Raw genomic sequence first — 25501 nt, 5'->3', positions numbered from 1 at the left:
ATGAAGTACGAATCTAAGAAAATTGGTAGTTGTTAAAAATTAAATGGAACTCATAAAATTTGATATTCTAGGCATTAGTGAACTAAAATGAATTGGTATTGACCATTTGGAATCAGAAAATAATATGGTTTACTATTCCAGGAAAGATATAATCAAGAGGACAATGCATTCATTGTCCAAAAAGACATTTCAAGATCTATTTTTTTAACCTCAAGCTTCATCTTGAAGTACAATGCTGTCTGTCTGTGATAGGATAATATCTATCCCCATATAAGGGCTCTAGTTAATAGAACTATCATTAAAATTTACATACCACTAAAGCTAAGGGTGCAGAATTTGAAGAATTCTACCATCTTCTTCTGCCTGAAATTGATGAAATATGTAATCCAAATATATTGGTAATAATTGGTGATTGAAACATAAAAGTTGGAAACAAATAGAAAGGAGTGGTAGTTTTGTAAAGTATGGTCTTTGTGATAGAAATGATAGAATTTGCAATATCAATGACTTATTCATAGCAAATACCTTTATCAACAACCTAAACAGTGACACTTATGGACTTCTCCAGATGTAAATACACAAAAGACAAATTGACTACATCTGTGGGAAGACAAAATGAAGAAGCTCAACATCAGCAGCTAAGACCAGATCAGGGGTCATCTGTGAAACAGGCCATCAATTGCTCATATGTAAGCTCAGGATAAAGCTGAAGGAAATTAAAACAAGTCTAAGAAAGCCAAAATATGACCTTGAGTCTATCCACCCTGAATCTTGAGAACATCTTACAAATATATTTGACACATTGAAACTAATGATCAAAGTGGATGTGAAATGACACTCTGAAGCTTGCTCTTAATCATAGAGTACCCAAGGCAAATTGAAGAAATGATGAAGCCAAAGAGGTGAACAGAAAATTTCAAAGGGCAGCTTACAGAAAGTCAGATCTTATAGTGAAATATGCAGAAACCTAAGTTAGAAAAGGAAGAGCACACTCAGCATATCTGAAACTGAGAGAACTCAAGAAAAACTCAAGCTTTGTGTTGCAATAGTGAAAGATTCTCTGGGCAAAATATTGAATGATGCAGAAGCATCCAAAGAAGATGGAAGCAATACACAGAGTCGCTGCCTCCAAAAGAACTCGTCTACATTCACCCATTTTAAGAGTAGCATATGAGCTCACAGCAATGGTATTGAAGGCAAACGTTCAAGTTGCATTGAAAACATTAGTCCAAAATAAAACTCTTGGAATTGATAGAATGAAACTGAAATGTTTCAACAGATTGATGAAGTACTAGAAGCAGTCACTCATTTACGCCAGGAAATGTGGAAGACAGTTACTGGGACAACTGATTGGAAAAGATACATATTTGTATCCATTCCAGAGAAAGGTGCCCCAACCAATTGCTCAAGTTACAGAGTATACAAGTATAGAGTATACAAGTAAAATTTTGCTGATGATCATCCAACAATTATTGCAGCAGAACATTGACAAGGAGCTGTCAGAGTTTCAGGACAGATTCAGAAGAGGATGTCCACCAAGGGTTATCATTGCTGATGTAATATAGATCTTGGCAGGAAGTAGACAATACCAGAAAGATGCTTATTTGTGATTTATTGACTATGTAAAGGCATTCAAGTTTGTGGACCATAAGAAACTGGATAGCCTTGAGAAGAATGAGAATCCTAAAACACTTCATTGTGATCATGCAGAACTTGTACATAGATCACAACAGTTGTAGAAACAGAATGAGGGAATACTGCATCATTTAAAATCAGGAAAGGTATGTTCAGGGTTGTATACTCTCACCAGAGAAGCTGGATTATATGAATAAGAATGTGAAATCAGTATTGGAGGAAGGCTTATTATCAACCTGCAGTATGTAGATGATACAACCTTACTTGCTGAAAGTGATGAGGACTTGAGGCACTTGCTGATGAAGATCGAGGATTGCAGCCTTCAGTATGATTACAACTCAATGTAAAAAAAAAACAACCTCACAACTGGACCAGTAGGTAACATCATAATAAATGGAGAAAGATTGAAGTCGCTAAGGATTTTACTTTGCTTGGATCCACATCCCATGCTCATGGAAGCAGCAGTCAAGAGATCAAACAATGCACTGCATTGGGCAAATCTGTGGCACAAGACCTTTAAAAAGTGCTGAAAAGCCAGCCTATTACTTTGAGGATTGAGGTGTGCCTGACCCAAGTTGTCATATTTTCATTTGCCTCATGTATGTATATATGAGACTTTGTCTCAAATCCTTTGAACATGTTGTCAAGAGAGAGCAGTCTCTGGAGAAGGCCCTCATGCTTAGTAAAGGAGAGGGGCAGTGAGAGGCAATGACCCTCAAAGAGATGGATGATGCAGTGACTGCAACAGTGGGCTCAAACATAGGATCAATTGAGAGGATGGCACAAGAGACAGGCTAGTGATTCATTCTGTTGTGCAGAGGGTCGCTACAGGTCAGAATGAACTCTACGGCAACTAACAACCACAACCACAACCAAGAGTTACAGTCTCAGGAACTCACAGGGGCATTCTGTCCTGTGTGATGAGGTCGCTATGAGTCGACATAAACTGGAGGCAGTGAGTCTATTTTTTTTTGAGGGGGGAATGTGGTTGTTAATCATTAGGTATGATCAGTCTGAATTTAGGCCATTCTGATAGGTACAGCATGGTATTTCACTATGGTTTTAATTTGCGTTTATTCATTGGTATTGGTACTGAGCATCCTTCCTTTTGCTTATTTGTTATTCACATCTCCTCTTGGTCAAATCTTTTAACTTTCAAAAATTAATTTTTTTGTTGTAGTTCTTAAAATATTCTGCATGTAAGTTCTTTATGAGCTATATTGTGGTAGTTACATAATCTGTTTTCAATTTGAGACTTAAGAATGAAGGGCTGGAGGTTAGCCAGTCAGTCAATCAGGTTGCGACTTGATGACCTCATTTAGAGGCACTAAGGAGATAAATAGCTCTCGGTAGGTGGGACACACACTCACTCCCTGAGAGACATTCCTGTTGAGAAGACACATTTGGGTGGGGGATGGCTAGTCAATGGGACTGACCTGGGGTCGTTCACCACGCCTCCCACAGGAATCCTTGAAAAGGCAGGAACAGAGAGGGAGAGGGGCTTGTCTGGTCTTTATTGGAGGAAAACTTGGGAGAGAGATCTTTGCATGACCCTGAGCAGTCTCTGCCAGGCCACGTGGTCAAAGGGAATCCTATGGGTGCCGCTTAAAACCTGAAGCTTCTTTTAACTCACATTAAATTCACTTGGATCATGAGCCAGGCTTCGACGTGAATTCTTTCTCGTGCGGAGCCAAGGACTGAGGTTGTAATCTAGCCCGGAGAGAGAGACCTTACACATGGTATATCAGATTTTATCACTGCCTTAATTTTTTCATAATCCTGATCAATAACTCCAGTGACCAACAGCACACTGAGAATTTAGGTTAGACTTCCCTAACAAACATCCCATAGTTCTTCTGGGTAGCAGACCCCAATTACCACTCTTAATAATTTCTGATTTAATCACAGCTTTTTAGCTTTTCCTCACAACTCTGATCAACTCCAGTATCAATTTGAATTCCTTGAATACTTAGGTTAAATCTTTCTAATAGAACTGTATTACTCTTTCAATAAGAGGCTCCTGCTTTTTAAAATCAACAAACTGCTGTAAGCGTTTCTGAGCCTTTTCTTGGTTGGTCAAACTTCCTGCAGCGAGAACAGAGGCTGGGGTTTTGCGAGTTTGGCTAGGTGTGGTCTCCTGCTGTGGGGCTGGGGGATACCTGCTATTTCTGCCATTCAAAGATTCTTTGCTGGGTTAAGCAGGGGCATTGCCCTCCAGGCTCTGTTGTGCGGAACTTGGATCAAGCTCCTTCCTCTAGCTCCCCGCTAGGAAGCCCTTGATAACTGTTCTTTACTGTTGAATCTTGAGCAACATTGAATCACCCAGTGAGTTCCCTTCCTACAGGAGGTGCAAAGTTCAGGTTCTTTGAAACCCGATCTCAATGGCCCTGGCCCATGCGCAGATGCAGGCCACAGCCCACCACTCTCTGAGGCCAGGGTGATTTGCCAGTGCTGCCTACACTCTATTTAAAGATGACCTGTTTTTCTGCAACTAAAGCACTTTCTTCTTGGTCTGGTGTAATTTGCCAAGGCAGCTGCCATGAAGTTAGTCTTGTATTCATCTGTCTCTACACTCCTGTATATTCTGATATAATCTAACAGCGTGCTCTGTTCCCAGTATGGACTCAAGTTATGTTTACAGTGTTTATTAGAGAACTCATTAGATAGCTTATGCAGTAGGCCTCTTATTGCCTGAATACTCTTTACACATTTGGAAATAGAATTTTCCAAACAGGACACAAAGTCATTCCATCATTTCGCTGTCTTATAGCCGTGTAACTAGGCTTTCTCTCTTCTGTTGGAATGACCTTTTCCCAGGCTCTTAGGCAGTGTTTGTACTATTGTCTGTTCAGTAAACTGTAGTTGAGACTCAACTGTGATATAATTCTCATCCCCTAGCAATCGATGAATTCCTAGATCTATCTCATCCTCAGCATTCTGAGTTTGTGAATGGGCTATAACATCCCACCACATATGATATTGTAAGAAATCTGCAGGGTAAAGACATATTTTCACCAGGGCTCTCCAGTCAGCAGAGGTCCAGCTCTCAGACTCTGCTAAAGTCCTTATCATGTTAATTAAAAAATGTGAGTCTGGGCCATAATCATTGACTGCCTGCTTGAGATCTGTTAGCAACTCACAGGGGAAGGCACTGTGAATTCCTGTGGGTGTTTCCCTAAGGCTCTCTGTTAACTAACAGGATAAGATATTCTAAATCTCCTTCCTCTGAAATCCCTCTTTCTACCCTTGAAAGCAAAGGTGATTTCCAATACTTTGCCTCTTTGCTTCTATTTCTGAGCTGGTCTTAACAGGTATATCTTGAAGTTCCATTTCTGGAACTTAATCTTCTATGTTAGCTCTCTTCGTTTGCAATTCTATGGAACTAATCACTCTATCGCCAGCACTGGCTTGGTTAATTGTTTTATAATCTCCAGTCTTTCCTACACCAAATTCCAGCAGGGGAGCAGATGATTTTACTATGATGTCCCCTCCTGACTCAGACTTAGTTTTTTCAGCTCTGCCTAAAATCTTCTCATCTGGCTGATACCCATTTTGCCTGCCTCTCACCAGATTTAAGTTTGGGTATCTTAGATGCTTCTCACTACTTTTATGGTCTTGTTTCTTTGCTTCCCCAACCTTTGAAAACAAGGGAGCTTCCTGGAATTGCTCAATAACCTCACTTTGGATCCTGGAATTCCCTCCCTGGAGCGCTCTATCACCTTTAGACCTTAGGCTGCAGTCCCACAGGGCATATAGGCTTTGGCCATGAAGAGGCCTTAGATGACAAATCAATCCCTGCGTCTTCAGTTTTTCTAAAGATTCATCACCTAAATCATGCTCATTCTGAGACTTTAGCTTGTTTTTCTAGATTTTGGATAGACACAAGACTTCTCACTAGACTGATAATCCTTATTCTCTTCCTCTTAAAAAGAGTTCTCTTCCTACTGCACTGTGATGGGGGAAAGGCCTGCCCCCACAACGAATCATGAGTTTGATAGGCTCAATTGTAAGGTTAAATATATATATAAAGAATATATATTCGAATAAAGTCATAGAGAGCATGAGAGGTAAAGGAGAGATTGAAATAATGGAGTCATACACATTTCATGGTAGCATGCTCACCTCAGCCTCACTTGGTGGTCCATGTGGAGAGAGAGACCAGAGGGTAGGAGAGAGGGGAAGGGGAAGGAGGTTAAGGTAAAGGGAACAGGAGAGCGAGGGCAGGGAGAGGAAGGGGGAGCCAACAAGACCTCTTTATTGCTAACCAAGCCTTATATATCTTTGGGGAGCATTCAAGCCCACTAATTACAGGTAAAGACATATGTCACAGGAAGGGGTTGTGCTATAGGTAATACAGTAATGTGAGGGGGGTGATCTAGGGGTTCATATGCTATTGGAAGAGAGGGGAAATAAGGGTATACATGTGACAAGATGGGCAGACCCTAGATTCATGATGACTGGCCTTACTTTGGATGTCACTGAGCAGGTTTGACTTGTTCTCTGGCTCATTATAAGAACCATTATCATTAGAGTGTAAACCTAATCTACAGGGACCAGACTGATGGTCACAAGCCTTTAGTGAGAAGTAGCCCATTGTCCTTAACAGCAGGGAGTGGGTTCTACTTGTGGTGGGACCAGACAGTAGTCTGGCAACTGACTGCCTTCAGGGAGGTAACTTGACAATCATTTACCATTAGCTTCAAGCAGTGTCCTGAGTCTAACATATATTTGGGGGAGATGACTTGGGAGAAATCTTTCTGTTTCCCACACACATGGAACTATGACAGAGCCCTGGACCTGAAGGAGCCACCTGGAGACCCCGGCCACCTCTGAGATGCTTCCAAAGCCACTGAATCCACAAGGCTTTCCACCCACTGGCCTGCGATCTTCCTGCATTCGGCATTATTGCGTGGCTGCGTGAGTCTAAAGAGGTATTTATGGACTATTATTGGATGTATGGACTAATATTGGACTTATGGACTTGATCTGGACTGGGTTGGGATGTTTTCTTATTGTAAAATTACTCTTTATATAAAGCTCTTTCCTGTACATATATAGATGTCTATGAATTTGTTTCTCTAGCTACCTGGACTAACACATATATAAATAAAAAAATACATTTCTCTGTCTATGGTTTGTCTTCTTATTCTTTTAATAGTGTATTTAGGATGGTGACAATTTTTATTTTGATGAATTTAGTTTATCAATTTGTTCTTTTTGAATTGTGCTTTTGATGCTATATCTAAGAAATCTTTGACTAACCCATCACTAAAGTTTTGTCCAATGATTTAGAAAAAGTTTATAGTTCTAGGTTTTACATTTTTGTATATAGTCAATCTCATGTAAATTTTTGTGTATAGTAAGATGTATAAATGTAAAGTTGATTTTTTTGGCATGTGGACATTCAGTTGATATAGTATTATTTTTAAAGAAACATATCCTTCACATATTGAGCTTGGATCATTGAGATAAGCCTACAGAAATCTATTTATTTCTTCAGTGAACACAGTAAGAAAACCACAAGGAAGAACAGTAGCCCTATTCTTCATTTTATCAATGCTTTTCAATATTGCTCTTGATGATTTCCTTTTCTAATTTTGCATTTGATTTACAAAGTTGTTTTAGTTATTTTTGGATCTTTGGGTTTCCACTTGAATTTCAGAAGTAGCCTCTCAATTTTATATATATAAAAGCAATACAACAACAAAAATCAATCTAGCTTGGCTTTTGATAAGATTACATTGAATCTATAGAGTAATTTAGACAGAATTGACATTTTAACAGGACATAGATCTCACACTATATCCAGAGAAAGGATTAAGGGAAGATTTTTTTATGCTTTCGTATTATCAATAGCATATTTAATATTCTTTCATTTTCCCACTGTTTATTGTTATTATATAAAAGCACAGTTGTTTTTTTATGTATTGGTCTTATTTCTTGTAACCTTACTAAACTCCTTATTAGTTCTAGTATCTTTTGGGGGATGTGCAGATTTCACCAGATATTTTCCAGAAGATAGTGTTATTTGTGAATAAATAATTTTGCCTCTTTCTTGTCAATCTGTATGCTTCTATTTCTCTACTTGCTCTATTGAATTGACTAGAACCCCTAATACAATATTGACTACAAGTGAATATTCTTATTTGGTTCCCAATCTTGGGAGAAAAACACCCAGTAAGTGTGTTTATTATATTAAGTAACTTTATGTGTTTAGTAAAGACTCTTCATTAAGTTGAAGTCCTTTCCTATTGTGACGTAAGAGCTTTTATTTTTAAAAAGTAGTAGATTTTATCAAATGCCTTACTGTATTTTCACCACCAGTCTCCTATCTGTCAGTTTGTCATACTGTAGTGGCTTGTTTGTAGCTATGATGCTGGGACTATGCTGCTAGTGTATCAAATAACAATAAGGTCACATACGGTGAGCAGGTTTCTAACGAGTTTCTAGACTTAAGACATACTAAGAAGAAAAGCCTAGGAATATACTTCCAAAACTTTATCAGTAAAACTCCATGGGCTTTTCTGCTTGTAAAAATACAGTGGTTTTTTTTTTTTTTAACACTGGATTTTGAAAAGACAATCCTTCCTTTATAGAGTGGACTTAGCTCCCTTGTTAAAGATGAGTTGAACATAGATGTGTTCGGTATTCTTAATTCTATTCCACGAGTCTTTGTGTCTATCAAAGGACTCCAGGTGGCTCTGTTAGCTAGTCAAACATGGGCAAAGTGAAAAGAGGTTCTAATGTTTCCCCACTTGCCTCTCCAGCACAAAGGCAGGTAAAGAGCAGATAAGACATATGCCTTTATCAAACGTGAAAAGATTGGGTGGGGATAAAGAGGATTTTCACAGCACCCCAATTGCCGAATAGACTCTTGGGTTTGCGGTCTGGAGTGCAGGGGTACAGGGACACAATGGAAAGAGGAGGTACACTACAGAGAACCAGCCAATAGCAGAAAACCAGTTGGAAACCCAGCCAATGTTGGGAGGTCCACCATTAGCACACTAAAACATTCAGCTCTATATTCTACCAGACCTTTTAGACTAGCTAAGGGCCTTTGGAGTTATTTTCCAAAATGCTCCCTTCGATAAACTCTTTCTGTTCAAACTTTTTCTCTGACTCTGGTCTGAATTTTGTCCCTAGTCTGATATCTTTCCTGCAAGTGAGACAAAAACCGAGGCATGAAGAGGCTGGACACCTCCAGTGACCTCCCAGTAACAGTACATTGGGTTAGGCTTTGTTAGCCCAGCCCATTAATTACTCTGAAGGAGAAAGAAGAAACTGTCTTCGGTAAAGATATACAGTCTCAGAAACCCTGCACAGGTTGCTATGAGTTGGAATCTCCTTTACAGCAGTTGGTTTATGTGCCTAGTGATTTACCAGTACCGGGCTGCTTTGATTACTGTATTATAGCTGTTTTAAAAGCAGGAAGTGTGAATCATTTGTTTTTCTCAATTTTGCTTTAGCTGGAGACTCTGATGTCTGATGGCAGCATTCCGGAGGACAACAGCAGACATTTCTTCTGATCACAAAGTTTACTCTGCCTCTCTTCCTGCCCAATTTCTCTGTGATTAAGTGACATCAGCTTGGCAAAGCTGGCACCTTGCCCATTGGAGTTATCCACATCAACCAGAAAGATGTGCAGGATTCATGTCTACAAAATTTATAGATGGCCCCCCAAAACATAATACTGTGGAATTTCCTTTGTCTTGGCTTTCTCTCTTACCCGTCACCCCTGCTTTCCCTGCAGGCTTCCGGCAGCAGAAGCAGTGCCTGTTGAACCAGAGCCTGCCACTCTTTCCTCTACAAACTCTACCGTGCTTTGTTAGTGGGTCTCATTTTCTCTTCCTTTCTGTAATTGCGGCTCTCGTGGTCTCTATACCTTTTAGGTCAGCTAATTCTCTGGCTTCAGACAAAAGGGCCAGCTCTACGCTTTCTTTATATGGCAATCCCAAACCGCTTTCACTTAATTTCCTGTTCCCTACAAACCTCACCTCCCTCAATAAATCTGTTAATCAAAGGTCTCACTCTGTCTCTGCACAACCCAACAGAGGCTTTTGCCATTTCACATAAAATTGAAAAGATCCTCATCAAAGAGGAGAAACACACAATGGAATTTCATATTCTCATGGACTCCAGACTTTCTGGAGCTATGGGTGATGGATGAACCCTTGACACTATTGCCCTGAGATCATCTTAAACCAAAAATATTCCCTGACGATTTTGAAAAAATCAAATGAGTTAGATTTTAGAGGCAAGGATGTCCAGACAATTTGACATATTTTGGACATGCTGTCAGGAGAAACGAGTTGCTGGAGGACATCATGCTTGGTAAAGCAGAGGGCCAGTGAGAAAGAGAAAGGTCCTCAAGGAAATGGACTGACGCAGCTGCAGCAATGGGCTCAAGCAGAGGCACACTTGTGAGGACGGCGCAGGACCAGGCAGTGGTTCATTCTGTTGTGCATCGGCCACACTGTGGATTGGAACCACCTCAGTGGCTTCTAACAACAGTTAAAAAGTCTGCTTTGAGCATTATGTTTGTTTAAGAATTACCTGATGAAAATGATAACAGGTAATAGAAATATTAAATCAAAAACATAAGGAATAGTGAGTTTATGTTAATAGAGGAGGTGAGAGATAGGAAATAGAGAGCCTGCGGGCAGAATGAGGGTGAAAGCCCTATGACCAGAAGCATTGGGGGTGGCAGGATCTCTGGAACGGTGATTTCAACAGCCTACGGCAATCTAATCTTAAGCCTGTGGCCATAAGATCCCTAGGCTGACTCTGAATTCCAAGGTCATCAAACCCAAGACTTTTGCAGACCTCTGTATGCTTACTTCCTTGTCCAGGTCCAGACAAGACCCAGTTGAGAGGAGAGAAAGAGCAGATGTGTTAGTGTGGGCTGACTAGATAAACAAATCCAGAGACACTCATGTGTATAAGAAAGAGCTTGATATAAAAGAGTAATTGTATATTGAGAAAACACCTCAACGCTGTCCAGATCAAGTCCATAAGTCTGATATAGCCTATAAATTCCTATTCAGACTCACACGATACATGTAGTAATACCGAATGCAAGAAGATCACAGGCCAGTGGGTGGAAGGCCTTGTGGATCCAGGGGCAATGGAAGCATCTCAGCACTGTTAGGAGTCTCCATTTGGCTCCTTCAGCTCCAGGGCTCTAGCTCCATCAGTGTAGCTCCATATGTCTTGACAAAGCAGAGTGTGGGCCTGGCCTCCAGTGAGCTATTTATCTCCTTAGTGCCTCCAAATGAGGTCATCAAGCTGATTGACAGGCTAAACTCCACCCCATTCATTTTTAATAGTCTCAAGTTAATACCAGATTATGTAACTACCACACCAGGTTTATGATTGGGCCTGAGAAATGTGACCAGATCTGGGAATGGTCCATTTGTAACCTGGAGATGCAGATAGGCCAAGTACCTCACACATCATCAAAACCCCTAGAGATTTTTCATTTGTGACAACTCACTCACGTTCCTACCTGCTACATCAGGTGCTTCTCTTTCCCTTTCAAATAAACTTGGCTTTCTGCTTGCCATCTTGTAATCCAAGAGTTCCTTCTTTGATTTGAGAGCTCTAAAGCCCCTGGACTCATCAGCTTAGTTACAACAGAGGAATAACGCATAAAGGAGGAGTAGAAAGCGTGCACAACTTGAAGAATATAGTCAGTGGCACTCAATTGTACATGTAGAAATGTTGAATTGTTGTATGTCTTTCTGAGTATATTCTCAACAACAACAACAAAACAAAATTTAAAGCAAAAGCGAAGCCTGTGGGGTTTGTTTGTTTTTAAACATTGATTCATTTGTTTCGAACTCTGAGTCACTTGATTAATCAGGAGGGATTAGTCACTGAAAGAGGACATCATGTTTGTCAAAGTTGAAGGCCAACAAATGTGATAAAGACCCTCAGTGAGCTGCATTGGAACCATAACCCCAACGATGGGCCTAGTCTTCAGGATGCTGGTGGACTTGATTTGACTAGAATTGGCGGATGATTATGAGGTTGATGTAGAACTAGCCAATAGTTTTCTCTGTTGTACATAAGTTCATTGTGAGTCAGTTGAATCAAAGACAGCTATCTTCTTTATATTTTCTTCAGCTATTAAGATAATATGGAGTTTCTCTTTTTGCTGTTTAATATGATGAATGAAATAGATTTTTATATATTAAAAAACCTATATATTTGGAATAAATTTCACTTGATGATTTATTATTGTTGGTGCATTAAAATTTTTCATTTCATAAAATTTGCTTAGAATTTTCCATCTATGTTCATAAAGGATGCTAATTTTTATTATATATTTATTATTAAATATATATAAAATATATAGATATTAGTGTTTGCATCCGATAGTGCTAGTCTTATAAAATGACTCAAGGTATTTTCTCTCCTTTTTAATTTCCTTGAAGCGTTTTTGTAGTATATGTATAACTTATTGTTTAAATGTTGGTAGAAATAACCCGAACCATCTGGGTTGATATACCTACATTTTGGCAATGACATCAGTTTATGTGGAGGGATCTATAGACCAACCGGTTTGTTGATACTATTGAGAATATTGTCTCTCATTTAGAAGAATGAGAGATTGTGAGACCCACAGGAGAAATTTCTTCTAGGTTTCCATTAAGGAGCATCTGTGGTCTTTGCTCCTTATTCGTTTTCTGTGTTCAGAAGGACTGTTGTAGCTTTCTAAGTGTCAAAATATACTGATCATCTTTTCACTAAAGGGTTCTTTTTACATATGCCAACCATATAACATGACCTATAGCACAATTGTCTGAGTTCCTTTTCTGCTTGGGTAGTGATTTCAAGTTGGGCTACTAAAGGCAAGGTCAGCGGTTTGGAACCATCACCCACAACATGAGAGAAATACAGGGCTTTCTTCTTCCACAAAGAATGATAATTTCAGAAACTCACAGGGGAGGGGCAGTTCTACCCTGTCCTATAGGGTAATTATGAGTCAACATCAATGCAATGGCAGTGAGATATTATTTTTTTGTTTATGACCCTCTTCAAAGAGTTTAAAAAAAATCAAAACAAACAAACAATCTGAGGTCAATATTTCAGTCCATCAAATAGAGAATATAGCTACTGTTTTCTTTGTGGCTTGATCACTACACCACTGTTGAAATAACCAGGTTCTGTAGGCTGGTCTAATGGCTCAAGCTCTAAATATGATGGAAAATGTAAACAATGTACGGTTTTTGCAGGCTAACTCCCTCCTTGCTTCTTAGCTTTATTGAACCTGTGTTGCCGTGCTCCTTTCCTAAACTTTCCTTATTCTAATCTCTCTCAAGAACTGTCCTTCATACCCATGCTTTGTTCCTTTTCCTGCGTCCCGCATATCACACGCCCCCCTCCACTTCCCAAATAACCAGAACCAATTGTTTTCCATTCTTGAGTGGTGTAAATAGTTATTGAACTTGGCTACTAAATATAAGGTAGGAGGTTCCAGTCTACCCAAAGTCACCTTGGAAAAAGACCTACTGATTTTACTTTTGTAAAACCAGCTATTAAAAATTCTATCAGCACAGTTCTACTCTGTACAAATCGGACCACCATGAGTGGAAATGGAATTGATGACAACTGGCATGACTTAGTAACTGATTACCTATGTTCTAATCAGTTTTCAGTTTTAGTCATTATTTACTCAGTCCTCATGGTCCTAGAGAGTTGATACAAATGCTGGCCCCATTTTACAGCTGTGAAAAGTGCAGCTTAGATAGTTGCCTTGGTTGGTTTGCTCAAAGCCTCACTCCTCCTGTAAGTAGGAAACAGGACTTAAACTCAAAACTGTTGACGCCTCGCCTCAGAAATGTCACCCTGATACACATTTATTAGCTTATCTTCTTTGCAGACGATATCCTTCTTTAGAGAGGTCTACCCAAATATGTCGACACTGTACAAAGCAGCAAGTCACAAAGTGCTTGCCAAATAAGTGCACCATGACGGGAGTTCCAGATTAAGAAGGAGGATGTTGGCGCAAAGAAATGAAGAAAAACAGTACTTGAATCAAATCATATCATCTTTTAGTGGTAGAAGTATAGAAAAGAAAAAGGATATCTAATTTACTTGCAGGGAAAATTGGACACTTTTGAAAGGAAAAGTCAACATCAACCAGTATCTGAAAACCCCATTTAGTCTTGCATAGGCAAAAATATCATCAGTGTTGTGTGTTGGATGCTTTAACAGGAAATAATCACAGGAAAACACTTAACAGGAGTCGATATTAGCACACGGGCCTAAAATGGTTGGTTTAGAAACACTTGGGAGTTTGTTTTGTTTTGCATGCTTTGAAAGTCAAACAAGGCATTTATTAACCTCTAAAAATAATGAAAACATGAGTTTTAAATGCTTCTCTGCTCTTATTCTATATTAATAAGCCAAGTATGGAGTGTGTCAAGGAATGGTGCCATTGGGAATGTATAGAGGTAAGCTAATGGGTTAAAAAGCTAGAACAAATTCAAGGCCAAGTGATTCCTGTTAGAGTCATCATACTTGCTTTGTGATAAAGGAAATGCTACATTAAAAGTAGGACTTGCTCACAACAATTTGGTCTCAGTCCCACCCCATTCCTTCTTGTGTCCTTGTGCTCCTTCTCTTAGGATTTGTGTTGCCAATTGCCCGTGGACATTCTGTTACATTACAGCTGTGTGGTTTGGCAGGCTACAGTTTCGACACCAGACCTGCTGTTTACTGTTTGTGAGATCTCTGCCAAGAGACTTGCACATTATGACCCTCAGCTTCTCATTTGTGCAATGAGTCTCCAAGAGGCATAGCAGAATAATGACAAAAATCCTTTGTCTTGTGTCTCTAGATCCATAAATGGAAGCTCCTAGTAATTCCCTCTGGAAATGTGTTCTGATTTGTCTGTTTGTCTTCAGAAGGGTCTTTGAGTAGGTCCTAGTAGTGCTAGATACAGAGACTGAATAGCTGGACCCTTGACTATCTGCTTCAATGTAACTGAGCCCATCCTCACCATAACCCTCTCTGCCTGTGTCTGTGATCAGGATAACTGATGGTGAGGACTTGTGATAGTTATATAATTTCATGTTGACTTGAAGTATAGGGGTGGAGTCTAGCCTGTCAATCAGGTCACGGCCTGATTGTGCCTCCTTGTGGTTGTGACCTCCTCATAAGGAGGATCCTGGCAATCTCCCCTCCCCTCTCTGCCTTCACCTTCCTACTGGCGAGCCATGTGGAGACCTGCACATGCCCTACAATACTTCTACTGCCATTGGATCCCTAAGACCTTGTACCCTCCAGCCTGTGATATCCCTGCACTCTGTACCATTGCACATGGTTGCGTGAGTCTGGAGAGGGACTTATGGACTAGTATTGGACTTGTGAACTTGATTTGGACTGGGCTGGGGTGTTGTCCTTCTATATAACTATTTCTTGATATAAAGTTCTCTCTTTATCAGTTCTGTGAATTGGTTCCAGTACTGTGTCTGAGCAACAGAGGTACTCAAAGATCTCATAACCTCCCTCTCTAACAGCATTGCTAGGGCAGGTAGGTAATGCAAGTGAGTCAAGCCAAACAAAGGTAAGACAATGCAGTAGGGAACTCTGATGACCTGAAATATACAACTAGTCAATATTCATAGGATTTTCTAATTAAAAAACAAAACAATCCTTCCACAGAATGTAGTCTGCCATGACTCGTTTACTCATGTGGCTTTGGAAATGCTCCATCAGTGCTTTCAAACCATTAGTGATGTGAAGCTGGACATGGCGTGGAGGCAGGAAAGAGCCATGGGGAAACTGGAATATGGAGGTGAGAGAAACTCAAAACAGAGTGTCCAAAATGAAATTGGGCACACAGTCCTAAGGAAGCTGCATACAAAGGGTGGGGCGGAGGGAAAGAGACCGTCATCAGTGAGCTTTGCAAGGCTCTCTGAAGGCACAGTCATGGCGTCTTTGACTTCCCTCACAGCTCCAAAGCAGAGCTGGCTGATCCAGGCAAATAACATCCCAGGTGACATGGGGCCCATGCTTTCTCTAGCCTCTTGGAGATAGTGGAATGAAATGCCACTTTAGCTTCTCCATGATCTCTGCAAAGTGCCAGCCTCTTTCTCTCTAGATGCAGCACCCTGCAAATGAAGTTTGGACTTCTCAACAAAAGATTTCAACAAAAAAGAGGCTTAGAGGAATAAGGAATTTGCAAAGCTTACACACTGGAAGCAGGCCAGGTGGCCAGTGATGCTGGAAGAAACTTGGGATTTGCCCCAGAGGACCAAAGCCTCTCTCTGAAGCGTCCCACTTCCCACTTCCAGCCCAAGCTTTAGAAAACCCAAGCAAGGTTATTTGAAAGCTAGCTGTTAGGATAAAGCTTGTGGTGTCCTTTTAGCCTGGATCTTCCATCACAATCAACAGCACTCTTCCTCCAGCATCAATAGCAGCCTTTTGTGCAGAGGGACCTAGTTGTGGTTAAGAGAAGGGCTATGTTTGGGGAAGGAAGGGCTGCATATTCTTCCACTGGCTGAGATAACTCAGACTCCCAAACTGTCTTTAGGGACTCCATTAGGAGGATAGAGATACCATCTTGAAACAGCCTTCCAACTGGAGGTAGCTCTCAGCTCTGGTGGAGTGCGACTGCCTCTCATTCATTGAGGTGGGATGATGGGGGAGAGTTACCCCAATATCTGATGCCGAGAGAGGTATATTTTACATATTGGAAACCAAGACCTGGTGGGGTGTGGGTAAGGTGAACGCAAAGTCAACAGGGGTATTAGGGACTCAAGCTGCTAGCAGGATGAGCTGTTGGGGATCTCAGAAGTCATTCTCTTATGTGTAAGTGATGATGTGTTCCGAAAGGGGCTGAAGGTGATCCTCTATCCTGTCCATCTCTCAGACCCTCAAGAGAACACTTGAGACCCCTCTCTGTGCAGGCTAGGCAGAGCTTTCTACCTGTGATGCAGAGAAGACTGTGTTCAGACCCTGGCCTTACTCAATAAAGAATAGCTCTCCCTCTGACTGGCAACATGACCTGAGTAAATTTCCCTTCCCTAGTTAAATCTGTAAAAGGTGAAGTGGGACCCTTCTAATCCTACAATCCCTTCATCTTCTAACCAATAGCTGAGATCAGGGGTGGGGCCATATATACCATAAACTAAACTCACTGTCATATATACCATATATGGTATATATGTGCCATATATACATACCATATACCATAAACTAAACTCACTGCCATCAAGTTGATGCTGACCCATAGCAACCCTATAGGACACAGTAGAATTGCCCCTGTGAGTTTGCGAGAGTATAACTTTGTGGCACTAGAAAACCCTGCCTTTCTTCCTCGAAGTGCCTGGTGGTTTCACACTTTGGACCTTGTGGTTAGCAACCCAATATATAATGACTATGCATCAGAGTGCCTCAGGCTATATACAACATGAAAAATCATTAATTTCAGCTAACATCACATGCCTCACCAAAGAAGTAGTTCCAACCCTCACATTAAACCCCCCAAACAAACTCAGCTCCATTGAGTCAATGCCAACTCCTAATGACTCCATAGGACAGGGTAGACCTGCGCCTGTAAGTTTCCAAGACCGTAGTGTTTTATGGGACTAGAAAGGCCTGTCTTTCTTCTGAGGAGTGGCTGGTGGTTTTGAACTGCTCACCTTGCCATTCGCAGCCTAGTGGGTACCGCCAGCAGGGCGAATTGATTAAATGTTTGACCAGCATGACCTGTGAATGATGTTCTACATATTAAAATGGCTCTTGGCAGGAAAAGTTCCCCCATCCTTGGCCTAGATGCTCACAAGCAGGGTCAGTGACCCCAGGCCAGAAAGCCCTGGGAAAGATGTCTATTTCTACTGAACTTTGGAGGGTGTCTTGGTAACTTTCCCCAGAGGCTTACACTCTCAGTTACATTGAGCTACCTGTGTTCATGAATCCTTGATCCTCCCAAACAGTCTGGACTGTAGGTCTAGTGATTTTCCTTAGACAGATCAGAAAGTCCAGAAGTAAAGAGCCAAGGGGCTCTCCCACTAAATGACAGCCTTGGGACTGGAGTCAGTACTGTGTAAGTTAAAGCTTGAGACCATTCCCATTGGGCATTAGCCACATATAAGCTTTTGTCCAGTGAGATGGAAGGGTATTAATAGGCACTGGAAGTCTCTTCCTTGTGTAGAAGAAAGAGCCATGTTAAGAAAGGCCAGCCTAGGGACCATTCCCCTCAAAACCGCAGTGGGCACGTGACAGAGACATTTTTGTTAATTGGGTCAATGGATGGATTAGGGAAGCCTGCAATCTCCATGTCCAGCCCTTCACTTCATCTCACCTGAGTAGAGGTGCTCTAGGTGTTGGGAATTTTTTCTTCTTGAAACAGTACTTTGGTTTCAGTAAAACAAGTTGAGCTCAGTTTACCATTTTCATGCCTGTGACGAGAGACATCCAGTTCTCATGTTCGCCCAGCATTCTACCTCTCCCCTTCTAGTGCCTGTCCACACTTCATTGACCCATTTTCCTGATTAGGACACTGAAGTTGGGGTTGGGCATGCAAAGACTTCTGTCAAACAGAGTTTCTGTGCTAGGCGCACTAGTCCTACCCCAAGCCCACTTGCATTCTGCCTGCTGCTCCCTGCAGAGGCAGGGAATGGGAAGGAACATGGGGGAGAGGTGCTTTCAGATATGTCCCCTCAGCCAGCTGCCCACCACACTAGGGGAGCCCTGTCTACAGTGCCGAGCATACAGGAATGGCAGGGTTACATGGGGTCTTACCTGCAGCAGTGGTGATGCCTAGGAGCCTGCAGGTATATTCCAAGCCAGTCCAGAATGCCTGGAGCTTCATGGTGCTGGTGTAGCAAAGGTAGAGTCCCAATAGGTCAGGTGGCAGAGTCTTGAGCCTGGGATGCTCCTGACAACTGTCTGCAGGCAGAAGCCTTTAGCTGCTTACTCTAGAGCCGTGAGCCCCAGGACTCTTTCTTCTTTAATGGGTCTTGTCCACTGCAGTCTCACTGAGGTGTAAATAGGAGTCACCTTTCTGGCCTTACTACTATGCCCTTGCCAGGCACGTAGCTTAATCATTACCTGGAATAATGCCCCCTCTGCTCTGTGCAGCCCTCAGCACTGAGCACTGCCTGAGATCAGGCAGGCTAGGGCTGGGTTGGGGCAGCTCAAGCAAGCAGGGCATTAACTATTTCTGGCAAGGAAGAGAATGCTCAGGAAGGATCTAAGGGCACTGCCTCACTTGACAGTACACTGGAAAAATCATCTCTCTGAGGAGAGTTTGTTTTAGAGGTGATGGGGTGCAAGAAGGTCTCTTTTTATGTGTTTGGATAGAGAAGGATGTGTCTTTAAATTACCCATGATAGCAATTTTTGAAATGAATTCCAAGCTTTATAATTCTGCTTAGAGGTAGCTTAGAAAGTTTTGCCAATCTATGGAAGACTTGGACTCAGACCAGAACACAGTTATCCCCGGGGCCAACACAAATGGACTTTGCTTCATCCTCGGCATATGATAGGTCAGGAGGGTGTGGCTACTATGATTCTTTATGAAGGGACTTGTATGCCAATAATTAACTGGATGACCTTGAGGAAATCCAGAGAAATCTGTAAGCTGTACTTAGTAACTTGTGCAGAATATCAATGAGAATGTTTGGCTGGACTGGTGGTTCTTAAAATAGATTAAGCAGAGCTGAGGCAGCAAAGCTCAAGCTTCAAAATTGAATAATGGTGAATTTTTACTAATTCTTATTTTAATAATAGACTTATCAAAGTTTAGATTCCTTCCAAGATATTTTTCTGAAAGTCTATTGCTCCTTTGTTCATGTAAGGAACCCTGGTGGTGCTGTGAGCTAGGTGTTGGCCTACTAACCACAAGGTTGGCAGTTTAAAACTATTAGCTGCTCCATGGGAGCAAGATGATGCTTTCTGTGCCTGTTAAGATTTATTGACCCAGAAATCCTGTGTAGGTTTGCTAGGAGTCAGAATGAATTTGATTATGGTAGTCTTTTTTTGGGAGTGGGTTTAATTTATATGGAATATATCTTCCTCTCCACCCCTAGACCCCCAAACTCAACCCCCCCCCCCAACAAAACACCAAAGCAAACATACAAACTAGGGGTTGGGGGACTCCTTATAGTGATGAAAAACCTAAATGTTTCTTTTTTATTTGTTGAAAATACAAATATACTCATAATTAATAGACTTTTTCTATTACCTTCATTTGATCAAAATTTAATGGCATTCCCTAAAGACTACCATTTAAAAATGTTTTTAATTTCTCTCCATGAACAAGTTTTAAACTTCTATACTGATGTGTTTTTTAAGAATAAGTTTTAAAAATGGATGAATTGGCATATTCTTTCCCAGTAGGAGGATAAATGAAAAAGCATTTCCACAAAACACAGAAATCTTTATCAAATAAAAATATGAAAGCTCATAGCTTTGGATTTTAGACATCCTCCATCTAAATCTACGCACTTCAGAAGATGGCATTTCTATCGCTCTAAGCCTTCCTCAAAGAATTCTGCATTCTTTTATTTACACCATATCAAAATGGAAGGTGGCATTGTCAACGAACTCAAATAATATTCCTTTTAAATGTCCTTTGAATTTGGGGAACAGAAAGAGGTCTGAATGGGGCAAGGTCAGGGAAATAGGACAAATGAGATAAGACTTCCCAACGAAATTATTGTAGGATGGTCTTTGCTTTCCTTGGACAATGAGTAGATGCATTTTGTGATGGAAAAAAAAAAACTTCAGTCCCATTTTACTAATGCTTTACTCAGCTATGCAGTTTTTAATTTTTCAAAGAACTTCTTAATAAGCTCTGTGATTATTAAGAACTTCTGATGAAGAGCACAGCTTTCCCCCAGATCCTGGATGCTTCCTCCCCCCAACTACCATGATCCGAATTCTACCTTGCAGGGCTGGATAGGGCAGAGGTTGTACACTGGTACATATGAGGGCTGGAGGCACAGGGAATCCAGGGTGGAGGATACCTTCAGGACCAAGGGTGTGAGGGGCGATGCTGGGAGAGTGGAGGGTGAGTGGGTTGGAAAGGGGGAACTGATTACAAGGATCCACATGTGACCTCTTCCCTGGGAGAGGGACAGCAGAGAAGGGGGGAAGGGAGACTCCGGATAGAGCAAGATATGACAAAATAATGATGTATAAATTACAAAGAGCACATGAGGGAGAGGGGAGCGGGGAGGGAGGGAAAAAAAAAAAAGAGGACCTGATGCAAAGGGCTTAAGTGGAGAGCAAATGCTTTGAGAATGATTGGGGCTGGGAATCTATGCATGTGCTTTATACAATTGATGTATGTATATGTATGGATTGTGATAAGAGTTGCATGAGTCCCTAATAAAATGTAAAAAAAGAAAAGGAAAAAAAGAGAAAGAAAAGAAAATGATTAGGGCAAAGAATGTACAGATGTGCTTTATACAATTGATGTATGTATATGTATGGACTGTGATAAGAGTTGTATGAGCCCCTAATAAAACGTTTAAAACAAAACAAAACAAAAAAAGAGAAAAAAATAAGCTCTGTGATTATCCTGTGTCTTTCAAAGCAATCTATCAAGATTCCTCTTTGGAATCCCCAAGTGAGTCATCAAATCTTTTTAGTTGATCTCTATCTTGAACTTAGCTGACTCAGCAAATCTCATTAGAAGTCCCTATTTCTTGGACCTCCCTCTCTAGATCATATTGGTATATCTGATATTTTTCCCCTGTCATAATTCATTTTATGAGATTGTCTTCGTTCGCTTTACACTTTCTGATGTGAAAATCAGCTCTTTGGGCTAGCTGATCTTTACGTAACACATTTGACCTCCTAGAGCCCAAAGCTTGCTGAAGCCAAGACACTCTCACAATTGAAATTGTCAAATCATGTGAAACCCTAACTTTAGTACGTGTCACACCAATCGATGGTAATCCCTCTCTTGGTTCCTCTTCCCAACTTTCCTTAAAATGTTTGCTTCATGTAAAACCTGATGTTTTATGTGGGGCAACATATCCACAAAACTGTTACAAAGATTCAATGATTTGGGAAGGTATCCACTTGAGTTTTGTGAAATAATTTATGTTAATACTGACTTTGAAATGTTTTTTTTTCTCTTGCGCACAAGTACCCGTTTTTTGAAGGCACCCTAAGGAGTGTATGGGTATTACTGAGAGAACATGTATACAGCTATCAATGGATCAGAGTTATGTTTAAACACATTTTGTTTAGAATGAATCTACATTATGAGTCTGGGCATGTATGAAACTATAGTTGACAACTACAACAGTCTGTCTTTCCTCCTTTGAAAGAGCAGCTAATTTTGCTTGCTTCCCATAATGCTCATCTGCTCAGAAGAGGCCACTTTACACCCCTTCATGGGCGGGAGGTTGTTGAATCTAATGGTCATAGTCATGATCCTCCCTTTCTTGGGTTTCGGAACGAGGATAGGACCCAATTCTGGTCACATACCAGGAAAGAACACATGCTGATACACTTCTGGGAAAGTATTCCTCACTCTCTTACAGACCACCTGCTCTCTCTGGACACTGCAGTGTTCGGATGGGCAGGTGTCTTGTGACAAGACAAGGAGCATGGAGGTAAAGGGTTCTACGTTTGTATAGAGGCTCATGTGTGAGATAGAATATAGCACTGACACCTAATAGTATGATGGAGCTCCTGAACTTAGCAACACACTCAACCTTAACAGCCTAGTTGTGAGGAAAGACAGTTTCCTGTAGTTAACCTGGCTGCCATGGGGAAGGTTGCTTTGTTAATCTGCTTGCCAGAGCACTCAGCTTTACTTGCTCTGTGGGCTGGCAAGACCCCTAGGCTCTGGTTCCTGTTTCTTCTACTGCAGCTCCTCTGTCACTCCTCTGGTGTCACAGCAGGGACCTTCTGATGTCAATGTTCAGGGGTCCTGAGTCTAAAGGATGTGCTCCACCCCTGGCCATTCTCTTTTGCTGGTAGTCAAATCTCCTTTTCTGATTCTGAGATGCCTCATTTTCAACTCAGCAGGATGGCAATCACAATGAATTTTCCTAACAATCACACTCATAACTGAATCCTGTGAGACTCTACCCTGACCTCCTTAGCCAGCCTACAGGAGAATAAAGATCATTTGGTGGGAGTAACAAAGGTTATAACTAGAAGAGCCCTATTCAATAATTCACTCTATTGCACTTGGGTTTCCATCTACATCGAAAGTACTTTGCCTAGAATAATATATTATGCCTGAACTGAGTCCTTGCCACAGGCTTTCCCTCAGGAAATGCCTGTGCTCCTGGCTCAGGATGTTAGAGACTGAGAACCAGAGAGACTGAGTATCCTTCAAGCCTGCGCTCCTCCTTATTCACTGAGGTTGGCCTCCTGAGAGGAGTTCAAGTGAGAGTTTTGAGGGGTTAGTGGAAGGAAAGTAGGGCCTGTTGCAAAAATAAAACATAGAGAAACTTTAGAGAGTGCCTCTCTGTGAAAAACTGCACAGACCAGCCTGGGTAAGCTGTGAACTTTCTAAATTATTAAACCCATTTGTGGACCTCCTTGATGGAAGAGAAATCCCTCATAGTTAGAGGCAAACATGTCACATAAATTCCTAAGATAAATCGATGGATAGTTGTAATGGTATTGACTTCAACCCATTGCAACCTTATGTACAACAGAGCAAAATGCTACCTGGGCTTTCATATCCCTCATGATCTCTATGGCTACTGTGCAAGTCCAGTTCAGCTAGGGTCTCCCATGCCCTGGCTGGTCCCACATTGATCAATGATAATTTACTTCTCCAGCGATTGATTCCCCCTGAGAACGTTTCCAGACAGAGCTGGACAGCATTCTGTTGTGATTCATAAAGTTTTCACTGACTAATTTTAAAAATTAGATCATCCGTCCTTTCTCTGTTTTAGGCTGGAAAGTCTGCTGAAACTCACCCATTGTGAGCGACCTTCCTGGCACTTGAAACACTGGTGGCTTAGTATGTTATGTTGGGTTCTCTAGAGGAAAACTTCTTAAACTATGGCTCCTGACCCTATTAAAAGCGGGAGGTCACAAAATATTTGGCAACTATAAAATGTTTCTGGATGCACAATGACCAAAAATTAATTCTAAACCAAATGCATAATGAATCTGAGATGTTTCTAGCAGTGCTTTCCCATGTTACAATTATCATGGGCACACAAGGGGCCAAAAGTGGAAAACGTTTAAGAAGGCTGACTCGAGAGCAGTGAAACCAGTAACACTTGCATATGGATTAGAAGGACTTGGTAGTCAGAGAATGGTCCATACAGTTGCAGAGTGGGCAAGTCCAATCTCGTTCAAGCCTCTGAGTCAGAGGTCCTTCTTCACTCATGCAGCTGCTCAAGTTGGGGAACCAGGAAGCAGGAAGATGAATCAATAAGCAGGAGATGACAAAGGAGAATGAAGCAAGAAGACCATGGTAGTAGATGCAGGGGCAAATCAGCAGGTCAGGTGTTAGGCTCTGATGGTTCCTAGGGTTGACTGCCAATACAGCAGGCTTCTTCCAGCTCCCAGGACCAGGAGGGCACGTGGCAGGCTGCTGGCCTAGGTATGAAGTTAGATGCAGGATCCAGGCCAGCAGGAAGAAAAGGAAGGCAGGACTCCATAATGTCCATCTGTACATACAAAGTAGGGTACACCTTCAAGATTGTGCCTGAGTAACGAGTTGCACCCACCCTAATCTTTCCATAACTGCTTGCTACATTATGGAGGAGGCCTTACTGTCAACCTACTGAGGGTTCGGACCCAGCCACATTGACTACAAACCTATTGCACATAGCTTTGAGCATCACAACAACACACAAGTAATTATAGTATGGAAGACTAATGGATGGTAGAAATTCCTAAAAGTCAGAGAAAAGATGGTCAGGAACTTGGATTCTAAGATAGAAGCTGGTTTAAACGGTGGTTAAACATTACAACTGTGGTGATGTAGTCAGTCACAGACTTGGAGAAAAAGTAGAGGGGCCATTTCCTTCAAAGATCAGTGGGATGGTCCAGGAAGTTCCCAGAAAACATGGGTAAATTGAGGAATGTGATGCAGAACCTGTCAAATGCAGGTGGGGAAGGACTACAATGATAAGCCAATCTCAAGCTAAAGCAGTATGTGCGAAAGAAGTTTCTAGGTCATTGCTGCTGTGACAAGGACATTACACAGAGAAAATACAAGTGAAATTCCAATCACATTCTAAGTAGTTCAAGCTTCATTAGTGGGTGGATGTTACAGTGGAAGCTTTCAACTCAAAGCGCGGAATACTGTTCTAACAATTGGCCTCCCGACACCTGGTGGGCCAGTAGGCTGATAGCCACAACTCCATGGTTCAAAACCACCAGCTTCTCTGAGGGGGGAAAAAAGTAGGCTTTCTACTCCTGGAAAGATTTATAGTATTAGGAACCTACTGGGACAGTTCTACTCTGTCCTCTAGGGTTGCTATGAGTTGGAATTGACTTGAAAATGAGTTTGGTTTATTGTTATTTTGGAGGTGATAAGCTCCCTGAACCCTGTAGGAATTTTGAATTGAATTGGGTAGAAACGCTATGTATTCGCCACTGATTGGATGACGCAGACGCGGAGTCTTTGATTCTGTTGTTGACATCTATTTGATTCCATATTTGCAGAGATGTATGATCCATCGGACTTTCCATGGGTGTGATCTTTCAGAAGCCGATTGCCAAGAATTTCTCTCAAGTCACCTCTAGGTAGACTTGAATTGTCAACCTTTCACTTAGAACCCAAGTATTTGACGATTTGCATCACCCCAAAACACTGGCTGAGCTGGATGGAATCAAATAGACCCCGTCTAGTTCACATTCCAGGAAATGGCAGCTGATGATATGGGCTAACCAAGAATGAATTGTAGACAACCTGG

At 41.4% G+C, this 25501-nt stretch overlaps 1 protein-coding gene across 1 annotated transcript in view; it reads right to left on the bottom strand.

Moving 5' to 3' along the window:
- The window catches only part of TMEM72 (transmembrane protein 72), a 37447-nt gene extending 18987 nt beyond the window's left edge, over positions 1-18460 (bottom strand). The window contains exon 1 of the mRNA XM_075565033.1: positions 18391-18460. Within this exon, the coding sequence (XP_075421148.1) occupies positions 18391-18460 (70 nt within the window). The remainder of the gene's footprint in view (positions 1-18390) is intronic.
- Positions 18461-25501: the final 7041 nt, after the last annotated feature.

This window comes from Tenrec ecaudatus, chromosome 12, assembly GCF_050624435.1.
Source record: "Tenrec ecaudatus isolate mTenEca1 chromosome 12, mTenEca1.hap1, whole genome shotgun sequence".
In the NCBI taxonomy this organism is placed as follows: Eukaryota; Metazoa; Chordata; class Mammalia; order Afrosoricida; family Tenrecidae; genus Tenrec; species Tenrec ecaudatus.
This window is presented reverse-complemented; position numbering and strand designations above follow the sequence as displayed.